Genomic DNA, 27,020 nt, shown 5'->3' on the forward strand with positions numbered 1-27,020 from the left:
TGCTTTTTGTTACTTTAGTAATATTATTTCCCTTTGTTCCAATTGTCTCTAAAGAAATTACTGAATATAAAAAAAAAGCCATTAATATTGAGGATTACGTTTTAAAGCTGAGACTTTAATTGTACAAAATTCAAGACATTCAAAATTAAGATTTCCTTCCACTCTAAACAGTGCCTCCTTTTGTGTTTTATTATTTTTTGTTTTTTATTTGAATTACTGTAGCATCTGGAGACCCCAGTTGGAGATCAGGGCCCCCTTGTGTGAAGTACTGTATACACATATAATAAAAAGTTAGTCCTTGCCCCAAAGAGCTTACAATCTCTATATATTGCAACATAACAGCTGATGTATAAAATAGATAAACTGGGGGGAAAGACAAGATAAACAGTGGTAACATAGATATTTCAGCATACCTGCCTAGCAGTTGTTGATTGAAAGTACAATAGTGTCTTTGTATGAGTTACAATATACATGATCGCACAATGTAACATTATTCAGCATACAATACAATATAAAATAATGAGCATTAAATGCACTCTTTTTTTGTAATTGCATATACACACAAATAGAATGCCAAAATTTTGCCATGACAAATTGTAGGTATAGATTTAGGGTCTGCCTTTGAAAAGATAGACCATAAGTTTTAAATACTTATTTTAAAATAGTTCCTAAAGCTGTTTGCCTTTGGGCTGATGGATAGCCAATTTAAAAAAAGAGGCTTTTAAAAATTTTTAAATGTATTTATATCATAAATTTCAAGTCTAGCAAAAATGTTTTATTTGTGCAAATAGTAGACACTTAGAATCATAGAATATCAGGTTGGAAGAGACCTCAGGAGGTCATCTAGTCCAACCCCCAGCTCGAAGCAGGATAAATCCCCAACTAAATCATCCCAGCGAGGGTTTTGTCAAGCCTGACCTTAAAAAACTCTAAGGAAGAAGAAGAAGTGGGTATTCACCCACGAAAGCTCATGTTGCAAAACGTCTGTTAGTCTATAAGGTGCCACAGGATTCTTTGTTGCTTTTACAGATCCAGACTAACACGGCTACCCCTCTGATATCTAAGGAAGGAGATTCCACCACCTCCCTAGGTAACCCATTCCAGTGCTTCACCACCCTCCTAGTGAAAAAAGTTTTTCCTAATCCGACTTAAACCTCCCTCACTGCAACTTGAGACCATTACTCCTTGTTCTGTCATCTGCTACCACTGAGAACAGTCTAGATCCATCCTCTTTGGAACCCCCTTTCAGGTAGTTGAAAGCAGCTATCAAATCCCCCCCCCACAACCCATTCTTCTCTTCTGCAGACTAAACAATCCCAGTTCCCTCAGCCTCTCCTCATAAGTCATGTGCTCCAGCCTCCTAATCATTTTTGTTGCCCTCCGCTGGACTCTTTCCAATTTGTCCACATCCTTCTTGTAGTGTGGGGCCCAAAACTGGACACAGTACTCCAGATGAGGCCTCACCAATGTTGAATAGACGGGAATGATCACATCCCTCAATCTGCTGGCAATGACCCTACTTATACAACCCAAAATGCCATCAGCCTTGGCAACACGGGCACACTGTTGACTCATATCCAGCTTCTCATCCACTGTAACCCCTAGGTCCTTTTCTGCAAAACTGCTGCCTAGCTATTCGGTCCCTACCCTACTTCAAAAGGTAAAGTACATATTTTCTTATATTTCAATGATCATGACATGTTTTATTTCACAAACTTTCATGTACTTACCATAAAGTAGTTTGGATTTATTTTTGAGGAAATAATCATATATTCAGCCTACTACAGGAAACAAAACTTCCATTGGGAGAAATTCTCTTTATATCACTTGGCCATAGATACAAAAAACATTAAGAGGAGCCATTACGAAGGAACTATTACACTGTCAAGTAAATAATATTCTCTTCTAAAAAAAAAAGTTAAATAAATACTTGTACAGTTCACAGAAATTTTTTGATAAGGTGAATTTAAAATTAAATTTAAGCCCTCAATATGATTTCACTTATGTTGTCAGTTTAGCTTGGACTATTACCATGATGTGAATATAGTTTTTGTTTTTTTGTTTTTTGTGTGTGTGGTTTAAGTTATTAACCTGGTTCTGTACGAAATGCATAAGAGTACTTCACATTGAACTCAATTCCCATAAAAATCAGCCCCAAAACATTCTTTGTGGTCTGGTCATATAATGGTAGCTTTTCACTAGAGAGTCTTTCTTCCTGTAATAGTCTGGAAACAACCACAAGTACAGAATGAACCACAAAAAACAGTACCATATGTGAATCTGTAAGCTTTTGACATATGAGAACCTGTATTAGTGCCATTTTCCCAGGGCATTCTCAATTCACTAGCCCTGCAGGTAAGAAAAGCATCAGTCTACACAGGAAATCCTGTTCTGCAAACGATCTCTGCTACTTACTTTTTATGTGGAACATAAGAGCTAATGTACCAAAGTAGCTAATCTTGTGGTCTGCAAACCTCTGTATTTATTTTGTATGGATTTATATCCCTAGCCTGCTGGTTGAATTGTGATCTGATAGTGGCTGTAGAAAGACCTTGGCAGCAATGCCCATTATGTTTATAAAGCATTGAGTGCTTAACTGCTACCTAACTGTGAAAGGAGACTGAATAGTTTTATAACTCATTGCCTACTTTTTAATAATACTTTACATTTCTACTGCTGAAGATCTCAAAGGGTCAGATTCTCATTAATGTCAGTGGACTTGGGCCAGTTTACAGCAGCTGAGGATCTAGCACAATGTTTCATAAAAATTAATGAATCAAGCCTCACAACAGGCCTGTATTATTAGTATACGAATATTATTTTTCTCATTTGCTGATCAGAAAACTGAGGCACACAGAGGTTATGTGACTTGCCCAATGCCACATGGCAGAACTAGAAAGAGACCTCAGATCTAATGGCTCTTATTCTTACTTATATGTAAGACAAAGTGGTGTCAGATGTCATTAGTCATCTCTCCAGCTGGAAACTCTGTTTAGTCATCGGTCTCTCGTTTCTGAGGATTACTCCTATTTCCTCTCCTTGTTCTCCTTTTATGTAGAAGTGGCTCCAAGTGGGGCCATATAGATTGGATCCTCCTCTTTGTATTCAGCTGCTTCAATAGGTTTACAACCCCTTCCTTACAAAGAACCTTGATTTTGTGGAAACAGCTGGGAGCAGGAGGAGATGCAAGCACCAAATGACCTGCAAGTAATCTGTCCACAAAGCACAGTATGAGAACCACTAGTATAAGGAAATGTGAACCTACTGAACATATCAAAAAGAAGGACCGAATTAAAGTGCTGTTTGCCCTCTACCTCTGTTTACGCAGTCAGACAATAAACATTTACGGGTGCATGCCAGGTAGTGTGGATTTCTTCTCTGTTGGTCACGGGAGAATAATATAGGTTTTGGCGGTTGCCAAAAGGTAGTTTAATAAAGATTCCGGTTTTGGGGACCGGGGATGAAGGTTTGGAGCCTTCTCTTTTGATTACTTTAGGAAGATTGTAGTCTTCAGTCTTTGGTTTACAAGACCAATGCTTTAATGGATTAACCATTTGCACCTCACAGGGTAAAGTAATACTCACCATGAAAATGGCAAAATGTGGCCCTAAGAAACTTTTAGGGAAGAAAATGTTGGTGTTCTTTTTAAAAAAATTATTAATTTGCATTAATTTAACCAAAAATGTTTTTAAAATCCCAAATGATTCCATAAAAACTAAATAAACTAGTGCAATTTCTAGGCATACTGTATCTGTAATGGCATCAAAAATATTTCAGTTAAGTATCTGTGTCTGGTAAAATTGTTAGACCCTTCAATGAAAGCCTGATTCATCCATCTTTGTCTGCAATATTAAATGAATATTCTGGATTAGTAGGAACAGTGTCTCAAAGAATGAAATGCTACCAATCTCCTAAGGGTATCTTGTGAACGATGGAAAAAAAGTGAGCATTTAGATTTTGAATTATATATAACCATCAGGTAGATATAGTATACTGCCATCAGCAGTATCATTTTTTGTAGGATTTACTAATAAAACATGACAAGAAGACACTATTACTAGCCGTGGGCCAGTTTGAGAGTAATTAGATCCAAGGGCCAAGCAGAATTGAACATACAAACACACCTTTGATATAAATCTAGGTGAACGTTTCTCTGTCTCCTTCTGTTTTTCTCTTGCCCACATACAAAACACTGTGGATATTATGGACATACATCCATACTACTAACCTACGTCCATCATAGTCAATGCTTTTATTAACAAGTGAAGTGGAGCACATGTGACAAGACTGTTTGTATATGTAAGTGGAGGAGTTTAAATTGAGAGAGCACCTGATGTAGATTTCCAGGCTCAAACATCATGAATTCTCAAAGCCAATGCAGAGTCTGTATTACAGGCCAAGAGAACCTTCCTATCAGCCTCCATTGAAGCTGCCAAATCCTGCTCAAGGAGCTATCCAGGGTGATAATGTACTTCATCAATCCTGAGTGCCTACAACCTGCATCAGAACAGAGCACCAAGTACTGTGAAGAACTGTCATCTTGCTTCGCTGAAAAGATCACACACATTCAGCAAGCCTTCTCAAGCAGCTTATATCCGCTCCACTAATAGCCACCAACTGACAGCCCACCTACATTCTTAGAGGTCAGTGCACCCACTCATCAAATAATTCTGGAACCCTAAAGGCATCTTGACCGAAGACTTGTGAATCTGATCCATGCCTGTCCTGGCTATTGAAAGAGAGGTGCCACTCCTGATTAATGAACCACAGGTGCCACTCCTGATTAAAATAAACCATGTCTCATTCAGAGAGAGAATCTTCCCATCCTCCTTCAAACACACAATAGTCTGACTAGCACTGAAGAAACCTAGCCAGAATATATTGCTTCTAGCCAGCTAACACCCAGTGTCAAACCTCCCATTGCTGAGCAAGCTTGCAGAGAAGGCCGACTACAAGCTAATTTAACTGAAGCTAACAATCTACACCAGGCAAATCAGGATTCAGGCAAGGACATGGGACTGAAACCACTTCAGTGGCACTGATGGATGATCTCCTGGTGTTCCTAGAGGGAGGGCAGACAGGTAGTCTTCTCCCACCTAGACTTCTCTGTAGCATTTAACATTGTTGACTCGGCAATACTTCTTTCTTGTCCAGGGGCGGCATGCCACGGGGGGCGCTCTGCAGGTCACCGGGAGGGCGGCAGGCGGCTCCGGTGGACCTCCCGCAGACGTGCCTGCGGAGGGTCCGCTGGTCCCACGGTTTCAGTGGAGCATCTGCAGGCACGTCTTTAGGAAGTCTACCGGAGCCGCGGGACCAGCGACCGGCAGAGCGCCCCCCGCGGCATGCCACTGTGCTTGGGGCGGCGAAATGGCTAGAGCCGCCCCTGGTCTGGCCTGACAGAGGTGGCAGAAGTCCAGAGTAATGAGCTAAAATGGTTTGAGTCCTTCCTGGAGGGATGCACCTAACGAGTAATAATGGAAAACTGCATTTCCACTATTAGAACCCTCACTTATAGAGTCCCATGAGGATCAATTCTCTCTCCAGTCTTTTTCAGCATCTACAAGCAACTACACTAACTGAACTGGTCAGACGACATGGACTCAAATGCCAGCAATGTGCAAATGACACACAATTCTACCTTCACCACATATGATCAGACCACTACCACCAAGATAGCCTCTGCTTGGGCAAGATCAGCTCATGCATGAAGAAAAGTTAGCTAAAGCTGAACCCAAGGAAGACAGAGGTTAAGCAGAGGAAAGCATTGTGAAGGGTTTGCATCCATGGTGCAGTCTCCTTGAGGGTACACACCCACAATTGGTCAAGTCAGTCTGTAGATTATGAGCACTTCTGGATTCCTTACTCGTAATAAGCTCTCACATTATAGCCTGTACAAATAAAGCTTTCTGTCATCTCCCATTGGCAAAGAGACTCTATCCTATCCTATTGGATGATGACGTGGTCTCAGTTATTCATGCCTTTGTCACTTCTCAGCTGAATTACAGCAATGTGATATATCTGGGCCTTCAGAGTTTAGGAAACTCCAAATGGTATAGAACTCAGCAGTACGTCCTCTCAGTAATACAGGCTACTGTGAGCACATCAAACCTGTCCTTTACTCTCTATGCTGGCTTCCCACAGAATATCAATTTAAGTTCAAGGTCTCTGTCATTATCTTCAAGACACTTCATGAACTGCGTTTAGGATAGCTGCAAGACAACCTAAAACTCTGGGATGAAAACAGTGGTTAATAACTTCGCTTCTCTGGCACAATGGAGCACTCTACAACAAGAATAAAGTTAGTCTGTGCAAGAGAACTTCTCAGAGGCCGGTCTGAGACTGTGGAATGAATTCCCACAAGAACTAAGGACCATCACAGACCTCTCCACTTTCTGTTTCAATTGCAAGGCGTATTTTTTTGACTTTGCCTTATCTGACATAAATATGTAGCAACATGTATATTAAAAAAAAAATCCCTAAACCTAAACAAGACAGTCCACTTCTCCCCTTGGAGAGAAGATAAGAGAACAAACAACACATGAGGGATGTGTATTCACATTGCTTAATGAACTACTGGAAGATGTTCAGATACTATAGTGATGAGCACAGTATAAGAACCTATAAAGAACATTATAGAGGAGTTGTATTTTCTGTAATAAAATATATGGGCTTCTGTGCTGCCTAGAGCAACTGTTGTCTGGTTAAGTCCCCAAATTAATGCAGAGCCCCAATGAGCAGTGCAGCACTTGCTTGTATAAAGGGTCTGATGATGACTACAGAGTGGCAGAGAAATGTGTTCCATAATGCTCATTTGTCTCTGGGTCTGCGATGCCATCAGCTTCCCTGCTCGATTTCATGACATAACTGAGTGTTAGCTCCTGTCCATGCTGCATAGTGGCCAGGAGTATCAGCACAGTGACTTGTAAAATAGATCATGATTTATTTGTATTAATTTGATTCCAAAGTCTCTATTATGGACTTCTGTTTGTATGCCAGTAATGAGAAGATATGGTAACAGAGATGTTTCAAAGTGTTTAGTACACATATGTAAGTTTGTACATTAGGATGTGCAGTGGACTTTATTCTCCAAACAGATAATTTGACCATGGGTCTAGTTTTGCACTATGGAAGTCAATGGGAGTTTTGTCATTCTCTTCAGAGGAGCTGGAATGTATGTGCATATTCATTATGATTTAAGATATTGGGATGCCTAAGGAACAGACTGTAGAATAATACTGAAAATATAATTACATTATATAAGCAGTAGTATGGCCTAATCTGGAATAATGTTTGCAGTACATGTCACTCTATCTCAAAAAAGAATATTGCAGAATTAGAAGCAGATAAGAGAACAGTGACAAGAATGACCATGGTCATGGAAAGAATCTAATTTGAAGAGAGATTGAAAAGTTTCGGATGTTTATTTAAGAAAGGAGATGAATAAAAGAGAACCTGATAAAAGTATATGAAACAATGAATTGTCTAGAAAGATAGATCAGAAGGTTCTGTTTTCCCTGGCTCATGACACAAGAACAAGGGAATATTCAATTCAGTTAAAAGGTAGAAAATTCAAAAATGATAAAAGGAAATAAGTTTTCATATAACATTTAGCAAGATTCAAAAAGGGATTGGTGATTTAACAGGATGACAAGAATGTTCAAAGTTATAATAGCTAATGCTAACAAAAAATGTGGTTGTAATATAAAATATCATGGTTCAGGTTTGAAGCCAATTTTTAATTCTTAGGGATTCAGGTGAGACCTTCATGGAGGGCAGACTATTCCACATCTGTTCACTGTAGACATAAATTATAAATTAAAAAAAATAAAATGCATATTTCCTCAGCAGATGAAATTTATTGAAATGTGCTGTATTCATCTGCATCAGTTTCCCATCAACAGATTGGAATTTATTACAAGACGAGCTTATTTCACTTTTTTAATCTATTTGGTTTACTTGCTAAATCCTGAAATCAGCCTGGGAACCTAGCAGAGAGAAATATTCTAAGGGTGCGTCCAGACTACCCGCCGTATCGGCGGGTAGCGATCGATTTATCGGGGATCGATATATTGTGTCTCGTCTAGACACGATATATCCATCCCCGAACATGCTCCCGTCAACTCTGGAACTCCACCAGAGCGAGCGGCGGTAGCGGCATCGATGGGGGAGCCGTGGCCATCGATCCCGCGCCGTGAGGACTGGAGGTAAGTCGAAATAAGATACATCAACTTCAGCTATGGTATTCCCGTAGCTCAAGTTGCGTATCTTTCATCGGCCAACACCCCCTCCCCCCCCCCCCCCGGTGTAGACCAGGCCTAAAATATGAGCCATTTATTAGGCCCAAATGTTCTTAATATAAAACTATACAGCTCAACAAGGACGGAGTCCAGCAAAGTAGTGAATGTTCTCATTTCTCATTGATGTCAGTGAGAGTTGAGGGTTCTCAGTGCTTTCCAGAAAGCATTCTGCACCTAGCAGGATTGACACTAAAATAACTTCTTACACAGTAATTCAAATTGTTTTGGATAGATACCACTCAGGAGGTTTGTCATCCCACAAGATGTCCATCAATCCTTACTGAGGAAATCATGACTGGGGAAATCCTTTTAGATCCCACCCCTACCCTACCCTGCTCTCACCCCACACCCACCCCAAAAAAGTGTAATACATGCACTTATATGCACTTCATCAAAAGACATTATATGTCTTTCGATCTAAGGGAGGAAGGAAAATGCACTGTGGAAAGGTACCCCATTGAAAGCACTGCAGTGGTAGACGTACCTACATTGAAAATAATATATTGCACGTATGTGTTCTGTCTATGGTTACAGCACAACTGACGCAAGAAGCGAGATTGTCAGTGGTTTAAGCCCCACATCTGATTCACCCTAAAATAACTATAATTTGCTGTGCACTGAACTCTAAGTATTATTTTCCTTCATTGTCCACCTTTCCCATGTTATAGCAAGTAGAACTATTATTAAGCTAATTGACTTGCAACAAGGGAGAAATTACCATCTTTAGCACAGAAAATGAGAATGTGTATTAGAGCCAGTGGATCCTGCTATTTCTTAATGTGGGCCTTGTGAATAGTTAACTTTTTGGAACTTCTGAAGCAGATATAATAGTAAAGGCATTCAGGGTCAGATCCTCCAGTCCATTAACTGCTTTGTGCAATATCTGTAAGCTAGAGTGTACCTGTTAGGCACAGCCCACATTGCCCCAGAAGGAGCATTGAGATGCAGGTTCCTTCCAGAGCTCTCTGACATGCATGGGGCAGTACACCTCCTATTACACCCCTTTATGGAACACAGTCTGCTCTCTGCATGTTGATTCTACTCTACATGCTACTCCTGCTCCACAGGATGGTGTAGAGGAAGGCCGGGCAATAGCCTCACCTCTTCCCCATCCCTTCCTGCCCATTTTGGAATCCCTTGTGCTTCCAATAATGCTTATGGCAGCATTTCTGAGCTCCCGTGAGTTTAGGAACAGAAATTCTTCTTGGACCCAAACTGGGAAACTGCAACAGAGGAGTTAAGTGACTTACCCAAGGTCACAGAAGAAATGTGTGATAAAGCTCAATATAAAACTCAGATTTCCTGACTCAGTCCAGTTCTTCATCCACTAGACCAGATATGTAATTGTATTATTTTAATAAATGTTCCAGGATTCTAGTAGGTTTTGTGGAGAAAATACATTCCACTGTGTAAGTTAAATTAAACTAATTGGATCTTTACAAATAGACAAGTCAGTGGCAGCTGTGAGACAATGCTGTACAACTTTTGCCACACAGCTCAAAAAGGAATGTCTCTTAACCAATTTAAAATATATATAGAGAGAGAGACTGCAACCTAATTCATTATTCTGTCATTTTGTGAGTCTAATAAAGCAAGAACAGCTGTTAGAGTCTCTGAGTACCTGAAACTGAACTCTTCTGAGAAATATGGAGACAATATCAGAACTGCAAACACAGTGTACACAATGCAAAATTAATTGGAAAATAGGTGGTCTGAGAGTTAGACATATACTTGTGGCTTGTAAACATTTGTTCAGCAGCTAAAATAACAGCAATATATTAAACTTGTAATGCATCTCCTTCTAGCACCTAACAGAGAGAGAATAATTAATCATCAATCATATTTTTTAAAGTACTGAATTTACTGTATTGAATTATAAACCCTTAATTCTGCTCTTGTATATTGGTGCACAACATATGACATGGATTTGAGTGCAAAATTGTGCCCATAACAAAAATATGTAAGTGAATGGTTTAACAATAAGAAAATGAGTCAATTAAAGTTAAATTTGCTCAGAGATGACAGCAGTGCCTAATCCAGGAGAAATGTCAGCCTTTTCTCTTATGGCTAATCTGGTCCCAGGTCCAAAATATAAAAATAGTGAGAACTTCGTTATACAGTTTACTTGCTCTTTATTCCTGTGTTATTGTTACTTAACTAACTGCAGCCGCATCCAACAGTCCTGTGTGTAAGTAACTCCTACTGAAGTCAATGGGAGTTATTTGTGTGTACAGATTGCAGGAAGAATAGTGGGCCTAAACTAGACCTAAGCAAAATATTTGTATCAAAATTTGAATATGCTCAAATTGAGATTGAGGTTTGGTATGTTTTACAGACCTGGAGGAGGATGTTTGCACAATGGGAAAATTCACAAACTCCACTCCAGTATCCCTACTCAAGCCAGCCAGACTCTCTCCTTCCCTCCCTATCAGTTATTCACAATAATTGAACAAGCCCCAGGACCTACACTACTTATCATGGTAAACTTCTCCCCTATTGCAGTGTTCCTTGATGTGGTCCCCTCTCCTTTCTGAAGGGAGAGGATGATTGAGGCAAGAAAGTGGAAACAGGGCACAGAAGGATAAGGGAGTGCTCACACACACATCCCTAAAACCAACAACACTGAGGGGTCCCCAAAGTTTGTTGAATGGAAGGCAGAATGCATGTAGGAAGGGAGCTACTCTACTTTTCTCAGAAAAACTTCTGCCTGTATGAATGTTGTGGAATCTCAGCTAAGAATTTCCTCACTTTCTCATTGTTAATAGGTACAACAATGTTGTTTTGAATTAATAGATATTTATTAAAATCTCTACTTTAAAATAAAGTTTCTCTTTCTCTGGAAGCATGATATTTTTTTAGTGTTTTCATTTTATGTAAATTATTTGTTCTTGGTGGATAAATTAGAGCATTTCAGTTCATCTTTTTCTTGCATGTGTCATTTAATAGTAGAGACCCAATCACAAGCTAAATGATAATTATTGTCCTACAAGCTGTTGCACCCAGCTGGGAAGAACTGTTGTAACAAAGTAATTTCCATCACAATAAGTAAAGCAGAATTGCATTCAAAAAGATAAAAGCTGTATCTTTGGGATGCTTGTCCCGTTTCCCTTCATTTCTTCAGCACCAACCAGAAGCCAAAAGGAACTTCTGATCAGCTACCTCGAGGGTTTGGAAGGAGAGAAGAACAGAGAGAACACTTTTGCCACTCTTATTCTGTGGAGGAAAGAAAAGGGAGATGATGACGAAAAGCCGAAAGGAGCTGATTATACAGCTACCCAGAGGGCTCCTGTGCGGAAATAGAACAGAGGAGGGCACCTTTGCCACTGTGATTCAGAGAGGGGTGGGAGCAAGAAAGGAATTGCTGCCCAAAGGCCAGGTTTAGTCCCAAACTATCATTTTAAAGATTGTCTCTATTCAGTTTCAGTCCCCTTATGATGGATATTAAATCCCATGGAGAGAGTGCAGTGAAGTGCAACCAAGATGATAGTTTCTTTATGAGGAAAGGCTAAGAAGGGTGAACCTGCTTGTACTGAAATACAGACAATGCTGAGATGCCATAAGAGGGTTTGATAGAATAGACTAAAATAGGATGTTTTCACTGAAGGACACAGACTAAAATGCAGGCAGGTTAGAGTAAACAGGAATTCATTCAGAGCTGGTTCACTTTAAAGAAGGGGATGGAGAAATAGATGAAGCTTCATTTATATCTCTTGGGATTGCTCAGAGGTGCAAGATTATTGGGGCAGGATTATAGCACAAATTATGTGAGTTGCTGGATTTAGCCTCCCTAAAACTCACATATGTTCCAGTTAGATCTCCCAATTAGTGGTGTGGCTTTTCGAGAGAATAAATTTTACTACAACATATTTGCTAACAACATAGTAATTATTACCTAGGATGGAAAAAGAAAGCATTCCCTTTTGTTAAAACTTGCTACACTAGAGTTTGGGGCATTGTGGTCATGGAAAAAAATAATTCATCAAAATAAAACTCAACAAGCAAGAAAAATAATAATGATCAGTACCCAGTGATGAGACGGCATGCCCAGGAATAGAAGTCAGGAGGCATAAGGAGCCTCCTTTGCCTTGGCTCTCCACATTGCCAGCACCTTGCTGGACAGCTATTCCCCTTTATGCACAGGTGTGTGGGAAGGCAGAAGTGGGAAATAGGCAGAGTCTTGGCTGTGCCCTGCAACATGCCAGCCTGTGCACCTGAGCCAGTGTGAAGGGAAATGTAAGCTACCAAAAGGGCTGGTGCTCATCACTTCAGCAAGGGGGGAGCAGGAACCAGATTGTGATTCTCAAAGTGGCCACAAGGGTGCTGTAGATCACCCACAGAGAATTCCCCCAACGTAGACAAAAGTTCCCTGGCAGGTATAGAGTTTGCATATCTGGCTCTGCTTCACCTCTCCTAGAAGCCCCTGGTGCATGATGCAGATCAGGTTTGTTCCCAAGGAAATGAGTGTTGCCGGAACACTGCTACACTCCACCTGTTCATGGTTGCCAGAATGGCCTACAGGGACCTTTTGTAGATGGACATAGACTCAGGCAACCGACATGCTGATCTGACCTGTGCAGGGGGCTGCACTGACTCGTAGCAAGCCCCAATATAGGGGAGGGGGCAATTGCCACCCCTTACTTCCAGTTCTGTGCAGCACTCAGATCAGATACACTGGTGTCTTGAGCCCTAGGTCACTAATTTTTCTTTATTTTCAATGTAGCACAAGATGGAGTCATTATTTTACATTTTCACAAATACTGATGGGTAGGTCCCTACCAAATTCACAGTCATTTTCATCAATTGCGCGGTCAGAGGATTTTTAAACTAATAAATTTCATGATTTCAGCTATTTAAACTGGAATTTCACAGTGTTGTAACTGTAGGGGTCCTGACCCAAAAAGAGTTGGGGGGGTGCGATACTCCTACGCTTACTTCTGCGATGCTGCTGGCAGTGGCGGAGCCTTCATCCCCCTTTCTACAGAGCTGGGTGGCCAGAGAGTGGCAGTGGCAGTGGCTAGCTGGGAGCCCAGCTCTGAAGGCAGCACAGATGTGAAGATGACATAGTATGGTATTGCCACACTTAACCTCTGCGCTGCTGCCTACAGCGCTGGGCCCTCAGTCAGCAGCTGCCACTCTCCAGCCACCCAGCTCTGAAGGCAGAACAGAAGTAAGGGTGGCAATCCCGTGACCCCCCTAAAATAACCTTGCAGCCCCCCCTGCAACTCCCTTTTGGATCAGAACCCACAATTTGAGAAACATTGGTCTCCCCCATGAAATCTGTATAGTGTAGGGTAAAAGCACACAAAAGACCAGATTTCATAGGGGGGAGGCCAGATTTCGCAGTCTGTGACGTGTTTTTCATGACTGTGAATTTGGTAGGGCCCTACTTATGGGCCTTATTCAACAGGCGGTGGGACTGGCAATGACTTTAATAACTGCTCACTTGAAGAATATCTATAAATGTGGGGGAAACTACTGTTTAAATTTTCCCTGACAGAAAATATCAGGTAATTAGTAATACATTGGATTTAGTTATAGAAGTAAAGAAGACACCGTCTGTCATATAAAGATGTTATATATTTCATGTATTTGATAACAATAAATATGGCTTTCTGTAAAGTTTTAGTAATCTGAGTTTTAAACTGGTATTTGGTCATCTCTCTTTTGTTGTAAATATTTACTCACAAGGTATTTATAGTGTAAGAATGATGGCAAAACTCAAATTGACATCTCTGTGGACATTTTTCCCCCTCATTGACAGTGCTTCATATATTGAAGATGATTTATTATGATCTATTCAGCCCATTTTTTTAACCTCCACTCTATAACATTCTTAAAATTATAGTGATATTCCCTTCAGGGAAAGAATAATACATATTTTCCCTGAACTAATAACCTTTTCAAGTTCTCTTCCTTTTTTCTTCCAGTGCAGTGCTGAAGTTGTGACAGGTAAGGAATTGCCAGGAGATGAACTGACATTATAAATGTCAGAGGTCAGTACAGGTGTAGAAAAGAGAGAAGCTGCCAAGAAAGCAAGCAACATTTTTGTGGAAACATTCCAATTATATCTTTGTTGAGCACAACAGTCCTGTTGCTGGTCTGCTCATGCTTTCAGAACTAAAAATAATAAAGGACATTTGAAAAGGTTACACATTTGGCAAAACTATGCATTATGCCTTGCCTAAAGGGAATATTGCCATCTATTACAAAATGTTACTGTCCTAGCTTAAAAAGGAAATTGCTAATAAATTATCTCTCAGTGTATCTCCTTATCCTTCTGAAGTAGCACAAAATGAAACCCCAGGCTTGAGTCACAAGGCCAGAGGTGTCACAAAATGACACTCAAACAAATATTCTGTGAAACAATGCATTCGCTTATTGCAAATGTTGCATAATGTTCAGGTAGAATTACAAAACTAGAAATGCTAAGCTTTAAAAATATTGTGTGTCTGACAAAGCCACAGTGTTTTAAAATACTTTGAAACCGAAACAATACAAGGTCAGCTTCTTACACTGTTCTCCCTCCCCCTCCCCTTTTGTTTCTTTAAGATTTGAATTCCTTCACACAAAGCAGTAACATTAGTTTCTGAAGTGGTTTTAGAATCATTCACTGGAAATGTCTTTTGTTAAGAAGAGGGCTCATTGCAAGTTTCACTGTCAACAGAACAGAAATGAATCTACAAGCAGGATTAGAAGAGTTTTTGAAACACTGTTAAATTTCTCATAGAAGCGAGGCTGTAGAATGTGGCTTTGCACTGGTTTTTCAAAAACAATGGGTGGGAATTTCACTCTTCTAAAGGGCAGGGAACTGCAAGTTATTCTGTGAGCACAAGGCAGAATCAGTGAAAAACTATTTTTCATATTGTGAAAATGAAATATTTTGCAAATTGAGTTCTGATTTTGCAGCCCTTACATGAATACTCCTAGTGAGCCCTAGCCTTTGTATGGCTGTATATTTATACTGTGCTCATCAACATGGTATTTGGGCACCCAATATTGCACCTCCTATTCATGAGTGCAACTCCTGTAGGCCTCAGTTGAGGAACTGCATCTACATATGGGCCTGATCTTGTAACCTCTTACCCACATGAGTAGTCTTTACTCAGACAATCCCACAGAGGTGTCGCCTAAGGATGTGATCCTATGAGATTATGGGTGCTTCCTATGAGGAATTCCTGTGGAATCTTGTGGACTAGAGCACCCTCTGTTCCTTCTGGGTTCTGAGAACACTGTTGAGTCTAATGACCTCAGCTCAGAATACTCATCTGAGTAACAGCTGCATGATCAAGCCTTAGGAAAGCAAATTACAAGCAAATTCATCAGCTCTTAGGAAATCAAGCAAAAATTTTCATTGCAAATATTTCATACAAAATTATTTGAAAATTTTCTGATTTGCTGCAAGAAAATGCCCCCACCCATTTCTAATTTGACGATGTGCTTATTGTTTGACAAAATATCTCTAATAAGCAGTTGGACATTGTCAAAGGATTTAATACATCAAATAATCGTTTTTGAGAATTTAGGCCAGTTAATTAGGCTGTCTGCCCTCAAAGCGCTCACAGTTTCCAAAACTATCAATCTCTTATTTTTATATAACACCAGTGGTATGGTAGGGTGCTTTACAGGCACATAGGAAGATGAGTTCTCTCCCTTAATAATGTACAGCTTAAATAATAACATTTGGATCACGGTATTTATAACACTAAAGGTCTGATATCCTCTTGTTCTCCAAGTACTCACTCTTCCTTTAAAATAACATCCAGATTTTTTGTTTGTTTCTAGCCCCTGCTGCATGTATATTTCACATTAAGAGGTACATGTGTGTGCTATTTTTGCAATGCCACTCCTTTGCCCATCTACAATTTGGTAAAAGTATTCACCACTTTCTCACATTGAGTAGTGCCTTACTCCATAAATAGTCCCTTTGATTTCAGTAGGTCCACTTAAGGAGAAAAATTCTGTTTAGTGAGGCTGGTGGTAGACTCTCTTCCTATGTGAAAGCAGCAAAGAGTCTTGTGGCACCTTATAGACTAACAGACATTTTGGAGCATGAGCTTTCGTGGGTGAATACATGCATCCGACGAAGTGGGTATTCACCCACGAAAGCTCATGCTCCAAAACGTCTGTTAGTCTATAAGGTACCACAAGACTCTTGGCTGCTTTTACAGATCCAGACTAACACGGCTACCCCTCTGATACTTCCTATGTGAACAAAACTACTGGCAGTTCTAAATGGAAGTAGCAGTCAAAAACAAACTTTGTTATGGCTGCACTGCCATCTAGTGACACAATAAGAGAACATGTACTTCATTTTATTTTATTTTTAAAGATCAGCATCTTCATGACCCATTTGTCCAACTATGGGAATGATCGCCTGGGGTTGTATACCTTTGTGAATCTAGCCAACTTTGTTCAGAGCTGGACCAACCTGAAACTGCAAACTCTGCCTCCAGTCCAGCTGGCTCACAAGTACTTTGAGCTCTTTCCTGAGCAGAAGGACCCTCTCTGGCAGGTAGGATTATAAAAGAAGAGATGAACAGAGAATATTTTTGTCTTGTTTGTGAAGAATTTTGTTTTAACTTCCCATCAAACAAAATGGTGATACTTAATAGTTTCATAATCACCTGCTGAATTTTAAAGATTAAGGTAATTGTTTTCTTCTGTCATTAACAGATTGTCTTAATCTGCATTTAAAAAGAGAGAACAATTTAAAGATGTTAGGAATTTGTTTCTCATTTTATTGCTGACTGCACCTGATATTTACAAATACAGTAAAGACTTTATTGTGTAATTCCTCCCATATCTTGGGTTATTTTGTAACTGACAGGAATGAAGCAACTTAAACATCTTTTAAAAATAATTGATATTTTGCCATTAAGAAAATTGCATCTCTTGCCATGTGCAGTAGCAGAGGAGTGTATCCTACTAACTGGAGAGAGGATTAAGGCTCACTGGTGCCTAGACACTAGTACAGGGGTCGGCCACCTTTCAGAAGTGGTGTGCCGAGTCTTCATTTATTCACTCTAATTTAAGGTTTCACGTGCCAGTAATACATTTTAACGTTTTTAGAAGGTCTCTTTCTATAAGTCTATAATATATAACTAAACTATTGTTGTATGTAAAGTAAATAAGGTTTTTAAATGTTTAAGAAGCCTCATTTAAAATTAAATTAAAATGCAGAGTCCCCTGGACCGGTGGCCAGGACCTGGGCAGTGTGAGTGCCACTGAAAATCAGCTTGCGTGCTGTCTTCGGCTCACGTGCCATAGGTTGCCAAACCCTGTTCTAGTATGACTGGCCTACTAGAAATAGATTAAAAAGTAATTCACAAAAAGGATGGGAACTGGCCAAGGAAGAAATTTACCAATACTGGGCCTAATTTATCGATTGTATCAACTCCATTGATTTAATTATTTTACTTAAAAGTGAGCAAACTGAAAATATCAGGATGTGACTACCATATGCTGCAGTCTGCACTGACCCTGGAACTGACACATATTCAGTGAATCACCTAATCATTACACCACGGTCACTGAAGATACAGAAAAACAAATGATGGACCTATTGAACATTGCAGCATTGCTTGTGCACAAAATTGGTGACAATTCAATTATGCCAGTGTAATATTTTTCTTTAATGTTGAACTAATCTTACACATTAAAACTAAAGCTGCCCAAATATTGTAGAAAATTGTCTCTGAATATTCATTCTGACAAACGAATTCACTTTCAGTGTGATCCTACCCCTTTTTGGTTGGCTTTGCAAGAATATTCCTAAGGACAAGCTTTACTAAAGCAAATATCCTCAAAAAAGCACAATTTAAACATGACCACTCAAATGTTTTCCAATAGTGGATTTTGAATTACATGCCTAATCAATAAGTGTGAGTGTCAAATTTAAAATGTAATACTTTAATACACAGCTTGAAATTCACACTGCTGTTGTTTAGTTAAATAAAACATCTAATCAGAACAAAAACAATGCCATGTGACTTATGTAACAAACTGAGCATGAATTTCATAAATTTGCAATGTACTGTACCTGAATGACCTGCAGATTTAGAATTATTTATTGAAAAAAATTGCAAATAATTTTGAATAAAAAGTACTGACAGTGTTGCAGTTTGTTTGCATACAGTTCATAGGAAGTTCCTTACTTCTGCTTTAAAAGATTTGCACTAAATTATATTACCAGCATATTTGTTAGTTTTGCTGGTGTAATCCAGAAGATTCTTTTTAAAAAAAATAGCCTAAAAGAAGTCTGATTTCCTCTTCCTGTCAGGTATATATTGCTAAGCAGCAGAACTAAGACCGATCTGCGTACACAAGCAGTATTTTGACATCTCCTTTATTTAGTGAGAGTACTAGGTGCCACCTTATGCCCATATATGAAACTGGTGGCAAAATGAACCCTAGTATGAAAGTATTTTTGCACGCTATTTTTTACTTTGAAGAGTGTGGTAGGCTGAGCATACACTCTTCATGCCAGTTGGAGATGCACAGAAATTCTGGATACCTACATGTGAATGCAGAGGATCAAAACAAAGTTTGAAAGCTGTAATCAGCCATTCATTCATTTTAAAAACTGCAGCCCGTCTTAGGGTCTTAGCTGTTATATAAGGGTAAAAGAGAATGAATTGGCAATTAGAGAACTTCGTTAGTGATTTAAGTACAATTCCATTTTTATGCAAGTGATCAAATTGCTCATTTTGAATGGTTCTTACATCTAAAGTACAATGGACCAGATTCACCCCGGGCATAATTCCACTGAATGTAAGCACCAGGAATGGATTTGTCTGTTAAACCAATGTCTGTTTTGAACTTGGATGGCTATATACATAGGAGATCACAGTGAAAACAACATTTTTTGAATACAGTTGCTTGAACGTTCCTCTTTACACAGAGATGAATTCAGAGCGGCTGTTCTCTGTTACATTGTAGATCTTGAGTAAATCCATTTACACCACTGTAAGTGAGATCAGAATTTGTCACATAGCATATTGGTATCCATAATAAAGGAGCAGATAATGTTTCCTACTACAATTTATTGTAGACCGATAGCTCCTGGAGATTTATGTATCTAGGGCAAAAACTGAACAAAAAATTACAAATAAAATTCTCAGATATTGCTTTTGTCCCACTTAGAATCCCTGTGATGACAAGCGGCACAGAGATATCTGGTCTAAAGAAAAAACCTGTGATCGATTACCAAAATTCCTGGTTATAGGACCCCAGAAAACTGGTGAGAGTTTATAGCATTTTAATGAGTCTGGTGATATGCAAATTCAAATTATTACAATAGAGAATCAGTTTTAATCACTCCGAGCTTTGTATAAACCTTGATTATCTGATAGCACTTTTTATTTTCTGACATTATTGTACCTTGGATAATGTAAGTGATAAAAACGTTACATAGACAATGTAGTTGTAGTGGAGAGTGTTAGATTTTTCATTGGGTTTAACTGAGAAGTGATGTGATTAACACTCTGATAAACAGATCAAGTGGTGACTGAGTGATTGACAGGATTTTATCAAAGCTGAGAGAGGAAAGGCAGTAATTTTTCAACACATGTACACAGTCCCATGGCCCCCAAGCTTCAACCTGTCCTACAAGAAAAGTGTGTCTTGTTTACAGCAAGTCAGTGTTATTCAGTGGAATTTACACTGCAAGTCAGGAAATCCCTACAGGACAGGTAGAATTGTAAGGCTGCAGGACTTTATTCATTTAATTTATAGTTGCTTCTCTTTGTGATCAGAAAATGGCACATTTTTTTATCTACTCCCTTTCATATGCCACCAACCACCTACTGTTAATATATCTAACAAGAGTTTAAGTGGCTGGAGTTTAAGTCAATCTTTTTTGTGACAACTTCAGCACAGATACAATAATTTGTTTTTAAAATCAAGTTTTAAAAACATTAATAGGTGTATCATCAACAGTGATGCTCCTGTATTCAGTATTAATTGTACAAATGTATTTAAAAGTGTTTGGTTAAGAATTATAGGACCAGGATTTCAGCTGGTGTAAATCAGCATAAAATCATTGAATTCAATGGAGCTATGCTGGTTTACACGAGGTGAGGATCTGGCTCACAGAATATATATGCTTTGTTAACCTTTGGACTTTCATCCTATTTTCAGGTACCACAGCTTTGTATTTGTTCCTGATTATGCATCCTTCCATCATTAGTAACTCCCCCAGCCCAAAAACCTTTGAGGAGGTACAGTTCTTTAATAGAAATAACTACCACAGGGGGATTGATTGGTAAGATGGGTTATTAGTATAAATATAAAAGTTTATGTACTGTGCACAATACAAAAATGGCATTACACTTTGTAATGTGTGTCTACACATTTTGAAAATGACGATTACTACCCTTCTAAAATGACATTTAAATGCACATAAATTACGGTGGAGGGTAGGGATATAGGCTGGAGAATAGGGATAGGATACAGAGGGACCTAGACAAATTAGAGGGTTGGGCCAAAAGAAATCTGATGAGGTTCAACAAGAACAAGTGCAGAGTCCTGCACTTAGGATGGAAGAGTCCCATGCACTGCTACAGACTAGGGACTGAATGGCTGGGCAGCAGTTCTGCAGAAAAGGACCTAGGGGTTACAGTGGACGAGAAGCTGGATATGAGTCGACAGTGTGCCCTTGTTGCCAAGAAGGCTAACGACATTTTGGGCTGTATAAGAAGGAGCATTTCCAGCAGATTGAGGGATGTGATCATTCCCCTCTATTCGACATTAGTGAGGCCTCATCTGGAGTACTGTGTCCAGTTTTGGGCCCCACACTACAAGATGGCTGTGGAAAAATTGGAAAGAGTCCAGTGGAGGGCAACAAAAATGATTAGGAGACTGGAGCACATGACTTATGAGGAGAGGCTGAGGGAACTGGGATTGTTTAGTCTGCAGAAGAGAAGAATGAAGGGGGGGGATTTGATAGCTGCTTTCAACTACCTGAAAGGGGGTTCCAAAGAGGATGGATCTAGACTGTTCTCAGTGGTAGCAGATAACAGAACAAGGAGTAATGGTCTCAAGTTGCAGTGGGGGAGATTTAAGTTGGATATTAGGAAAAACTTTTTCACTAGGAGGGTGGTGAAGCACTGGAAAGGGTTACCTAGGAAGGTGGTGGAATCTCCTTACTTAGAGGTTTTTAAGGTCAGGCTTGACAAAGCCCTGTCTGGGGTAATTTAGTTGGGAATTGATCCTGCTTTGAGCAGAGGGTTGGACTAGATGACCTCCTGAGGTCCCTTCCAACCCTGATATTCTATGATTCTATGGTAGCCTCAGTCAAAAACACAGTAAATGCGTAAGATTTTTATCTTCCCTCTAATGCAGCATATAAAGAGATATCTGTTCTCAACATCAGGCAATACTAAGTAATCTTAATGAGAATTACATGTATGTCTCAGGATGTTAATATACTTAGAATGTGTGAATAATAGAAAAAGGAAAGCAATGTATGTTTCTTAATTATACATCTCTTTAGGGATGAGAGTCTCATACATTTCTCTGGCAGGTGCTTTGTTTCCTATTTACACGTGTTTTTGAAGCTATGACAATAAAAGTAGTATTATAAATTGAGTATAAGATAGCATGATTAATATTTCAGTTGAACATCTTATTTCTAAAATACTGAAAAGACTAATCTAATGAAAATTTCAGCCACAAGCAGTTTGTTCTTGGCTTTAAATGGAAAACAGAAAATTGCCAGTCCGTTGTGGGGGAGAAATGCTTTTAAAAAGTATTTTCAAGGATCAGATAATGAGGAAAATATTCAACAGTCAGTAAGGTAGTAAACAGGGATAAGTGAAGAGAAAAGGTTCATCATCACTACCTTATTCCCCATGGTTTACCCAAGAAGTTACCAAAGAGCTCGACAAAGATACATTTGGTTGGTCTTGCTTTCAAAAAGTGCTGCAGGGTAAAAAGTTCAAAGGTGAAAACCAGTAATACAGCGCATTAAGCAGGGAGCACCAATAAAAGATTCTTGATACTCAGTCTTGTTTCTTTACTCTCTGGCATCAGGGAAAAGTTATTGCCTTAGACTTTTTATTCATCCATAAAATTAATAGTGTAAAGGCTGCTATATGTTCCAAGTGGAGAAAATTCACATAGAATTTATTTTAAGGTCTATAGTTTTCATAGAGTTATAATTGTTGCAGCAGATTCTTATTACAAAGTTCAGTGGGTCAGCATTCATTACTGACTGTGAGAAGTCAGTTTGATGGGTGGGAAATAGCTGACAGCTAACTGATAAAATCTGCTGACTATCCACCAATCACACAGACTCTTAGCTATTTTTATGAAACAGCTTTTTATATTTATGTTAGGTGAAATTCACCCCCTGGCAGAGGGCCAACACAAGATCTGTGCAGTGGGATAAAATTTAACCATTACAGTCAATCCACTCTGAAGAAGTTACTATATATAGTATTTGATATTGTTAACAACAGGAGGTAAAAAGAAAAACACAACCACCCAAATTTGTCAATTCCCTTTCCCCCCCTCAAAAACAGTGAAAACTGGTATGTAGGTTGTGGATAGACAAGTCTGATGATAATATGACAGGTTGTTGGCAACTAACTAGAACCACATAACTGGAGGAGGAAAAGCTCAGAACTAAACAAACTAAAAAAACAGCCTGCTTTGTTTCCATAAAACTATGATACATAGAATAGTAATTCAGAGGTGCTTTCACCACTTGGAGGACTCTTGTCTGAAGAGGTAGTGAGATTTTCTTGCTAAGTTTTTAAGTAACATCTTCATGTTAACAAACTCTTGCCAGATTTGATAACAGGAACCCTGATTCTGAATATTATTTTCTTAGATATTCTGCTGTGGTGTAACTGAAATGCCATCCTGTGCTGTAATAAGAATAATAAAGCACATTTTTTTATAAATAGCAGTGGGCCAGATTCAGAAGTTTTTATTTTTACTCAGTCTTTACTATTGACTTTGATTAGAGTTTTGCCTGAGTAATGACTGAGTAAGAAATGAGTGACTATTTCAGGAACTGGCCCACTATTTAAAGAGGATAAATTGTTTGTTACACCTATAACACTTTCTTCTCAGTACAAAAAACAAGGCCTTTTATTTTTGAATGTTTTTACTTGACAATGATTGTGTCTGTTATTTTTATGGATTATTCTCTAATATATTTAACATATGCACCCACCCGCCTTGCTTTAGTGTATGCAGGACTTTTGAGTAATTCTGAGGACAGTGTTCCTTTTCTAGGTATATGGATTTCTTCCCTGTACCATCCAATGTCAGCACTGACTTTCTCTTTGAAAAAAGTGCCAACTACTTCCATTCCGAGGAAGCTCCCAAACGAGCAGCTTCCCTGATCCCTAAGGCCAAGATCATCACCATTCTCATCGACCCATCAGATCGGGCATACTCCTGGTATCAGGTAGGGACTTTGAAAAATAAAGGCAGGTTCTAGTTGAATTATGTATAAAACAGTTTTTATCTGGGAGCGTCTTAATATATTATGATTAAATACTGAAAAAACAGAGGGGTTTGATCAGGTAAGCATTTATTTGAAAACCAGTTCATCACACAACAATTCCCTGAGTACAGAAAAAGCTTCCTATACATATAAACTTGATAATCCACTCTTTTAAAATATATAAACACTGAAGGCCATATTTTTCAGAACTCTGGCTGTACTATGTGCATGCAAAAAAAGTGCTTGTATGAATAACTGCATGTAAAGAATCTGCATTTACACAACTAATTGTGCATCTGAGTGCCAGGCATGTGAACAGTTGCCCAATTTGTGCTTCCAAATATGAAGTATGTACATGCAATTACTCATGGTCTAAGTTTTTTGCAGACATGAAATAAGGCCTGAATTTTGAGTAAGGTTAACTTTTTAAACTTTTGTTAAACTGATCATAATAAAGGAACATATATAGGGGCCTACCAAATTCATGGTCCATTTTGGTCAATTTCACCATCATAGGATTTTAAAAATCGTAAATTTCATGATTTCAGCTATTTAAATCTGAAATTTCATGGTGGTATAATTGAAAGAATCCTGACCCAAAAAGGAGTTGTGGGGAGGTTGCAAGGCTATTGCAGGACTGCTATCCTTATTTCTGCGCTGCTGGTGGTGGCAGCACTGCCTTCAGACCTGGGCAGCTGGAGAGTGGCGGCTGCTGGCTGGGAGGCCAGCTCTGAAGGCAGCAGTGCAGAAGTAAGGATGGCATGGTATAGTATTTCCACCTTTACTTCTGTGCTGCTGCTGGCGGAGCACCTGGCCAACAGCTGCCACTCTCCAGATGCCCAGCTCTGAAGGCAGTGCAGAAGTAAGGGTGGCAATACTGTGCCCCCCCCGCAACTCCCTTTTGGGTCAGGACCCCCAATTTGAGAAATGCTGGTCTTCCCCATGAAATCTGTGTAGTATAAGGTAAAAGCACACACAAGATCAGATTTCACACTCCAACTTAAATCCAGTATCAGCACCAAATATTTTTTTAATTACACCCAATAAAGTTTAGTACTGTATTTTACCTCAGAGTTCAATCAATACTACTGAAGTAGCATTCTTGCTACCATTCTCTTTTTGGCATCATAACAAACAAGCAGGTTAATGTTGAAGGGGAACTTTGAATATCTTAAACTCAAATTTCAGAGTGGTAGCCGTGTTAGTCTATATCAACAAAAAGAATGAGTACTTGTGGCACCTTAGAGACTAACAAATTTATTTATTTAAACATAAGCTTTCATGGGCTAAAACCCAATTCATCAGATGCATGCAGTGGAAAATACAGTAGGAAGATATATATACACAGAGAACATGAAAAAAATGGGTGTTGCCATACCAACTATAATGAGACTAATCAATTAAGGTGGTCTATTATCAGCAGGAGAAAAAAAATTGTGTGATAATCAGGATGGTCCATTTCCAAGAGTTGACAAGAAAGTGAGAGTAACAGTAGGGGAAAAATTAGCATGGGGAAATAGTTTTTACTTTATGTAATGACCCATCCACTCCCAGTCTTTATTCAAGCCTAATTTAATGGTGTCCACTTTGCAGATTAATTCCAATTCTGCAGTTTCTCGTTGGAGTCTGTTTTTGAAGTTCTTTTTTTTTGGAGAATTGCGACTTTTAGTTCTGTAATTGAGTGACCAGAGAGGTTGAAGTGTTCTCCAACTGATTTTTGAATGTTATAATTCTTGACATCTGATTTGTGTCCATTTATTCTTTTGCGTAGAGACTGTCCGGTTTGGCCAACGTACATGACAGAGGGGCATTGCTGGGCCATGATGGCATATATCACATTGGTAGATGTGCAGATGAACGAGCCTCTGATGGTGTGGCTGATATGATTAGATCCTATAAGCATATCCCTTGAATAGATATGTGGACAGAGTTGGCAATGGGCTTTGTTGCAAGGATAGGTTCCTGAGTTAGTGTTTTTGTTGGGTGGTGTGTGGTTGCTGGTGAGTATTTGCTTCAGGTTGGGGGGCTGTCTGTAAGCGAGGACTGGCCTGTCTCCCAAGATCTGTGAGAGTGAGGGATTGTCCTCCAGGATAGGTTGTAGATCCTTGATGATGCGCTGGAGAGGTTTTAGTTGGGACTGAAAGTGACAGCTAGTGGCATTCTGTTACTTTCTTTGTTGGGCCTGTCATGGAGTAAGTGACTTCTGGGTATTCTTCTGGCTCTGTCAATCTGTTTCTTCACTTCGTCCGGTAGGTATTGTAATTTTCAGATGCTTGATAGAGATCCTGTAGGTGTGTGTCTCTGTCTGAGGGATTGCAGCAAATACAGTTGTATCTTAGAGCTTGGCTGTAGACAATAGATTGTGTGATGTGGTCTGGATGAAAGCTGGAGGCATGTAGGCAAGTATAGCCGTCAGTAGGTTTCCAGTATAGGGTGGTGTTAATGTGACCATTGCTTATTAACACTGTAGTGTCCAGGAAGTGAATCTTTTGTGTGGACTGGTCCAGGCTAAGGATGGAAATTGTTGAAATCATGGTGGAATTCCTCAAGGGCTTCTTTTCCATGGGTCTAGATGATGAAGATGACATCAATGTAACACAAGTAGAATAGAGGCGTTAGGGGACAAGAGCTGAGGAAGTATTGTTCTAAAGCAGCCATAAAAATGTTGGCATACTGTGAGGCCATGCAAGTACCCATAGCAGTGCCGCTGACTTGAAGGTATACATTATCCCCAAATGTGAAATAGTTGTGGATGAGGACAAAGTCACAAAGTTCAGCCACCAGGTTTGTCGTGACATTGTCGGGGATACTGTTCCTGACAGCTTGTAGTCCATCTTTGTGTGGAATGTTGATGTAGAGGGCTTCCACACCCATAGTGGCCAGGATGGTGTTTTCTGGAAGATCACCAATGGATTGTAGTTTCCTCAGGAAGTCAGTGGTGTCTCAAAGATAGCTAGGAGTGCTGGAAGCATAGAGCCTGAGGAGAGAGTCTACATAGCCAGACAATCCTGCTGTCAGGGTGCCAATGCCTGAGGTGATGGGGCATCCAGGATTTCCAGGTTTATGGATCTTGGGTAGCAGATACAATACCCCCAGTTGGGGTTCTAGGGGTGTGTCTATGCAGATTTGTTCCTGTGCTTTTTTCAGGGAGTTTTTTGAGCAAATGGTGTAGTTTCTTTTGGTAACCCTCAGAGTGATCAGAGGGTAATGGCCTGTAGAATGTCATTCATATTCTGACCTATTCATGATGACGACAGCACCTTGTT

General features: G+C 39.4%; 1 protein-coding gene across 3 annotated transcripts in view; it reads left to right on the forward strand.

Annotated features, from left to right (window-relative positions):
• LOC120406133 (bifunctional heparan sulfate N-deacetylase/N-sulfotransferase 3) overlaps positions 1-27,020 on the forward strand; it is a 107,373-nt gene that overhangs the window by 64,604 nt on the left and 15,749 nt on the right. For all 3 annotated transcript variants that reach the window (XR_005599106.1, XM_039540474.1, XM_039540475.1), the window contains 4 exons: positions 16,627-16,809; positions 19,440-19,536; positions 20,436-20,559; positions 23,541-23,715. Coding sequence is in view for 2 of the 3 variants with exons in the window: in XM_039540474.1 (XP_039396408.1) it covers positions 16,627-16,809; positions 19,440-19,536; positions 20,436-20,559; positions 23,541-23,715 (579 nt within the window). In the remaining variant the exon portion in view is untranslated. The remainder of the gene's footprint in view (positions 1-16,626; positions 16,810-19,439; positions 19,537-20,435; positions 20,560-23,540; positions 23,716-27,020) is intronic.

This window comes from Mauremys reevesii, linkage group 5 (assembly GCF_016161935.1).
Source record: "Mauremys reevesii isolate NIE-2019 linkage group 5, ASM1616193v1, whole genome shotgun sequence".
In the NCBI taxonomy this organism is placed as follows: Eukaryota; Metazoa; Chordata; order Testudines; family Geoemydidae; genus Mauremys; species Mauremys reevesii.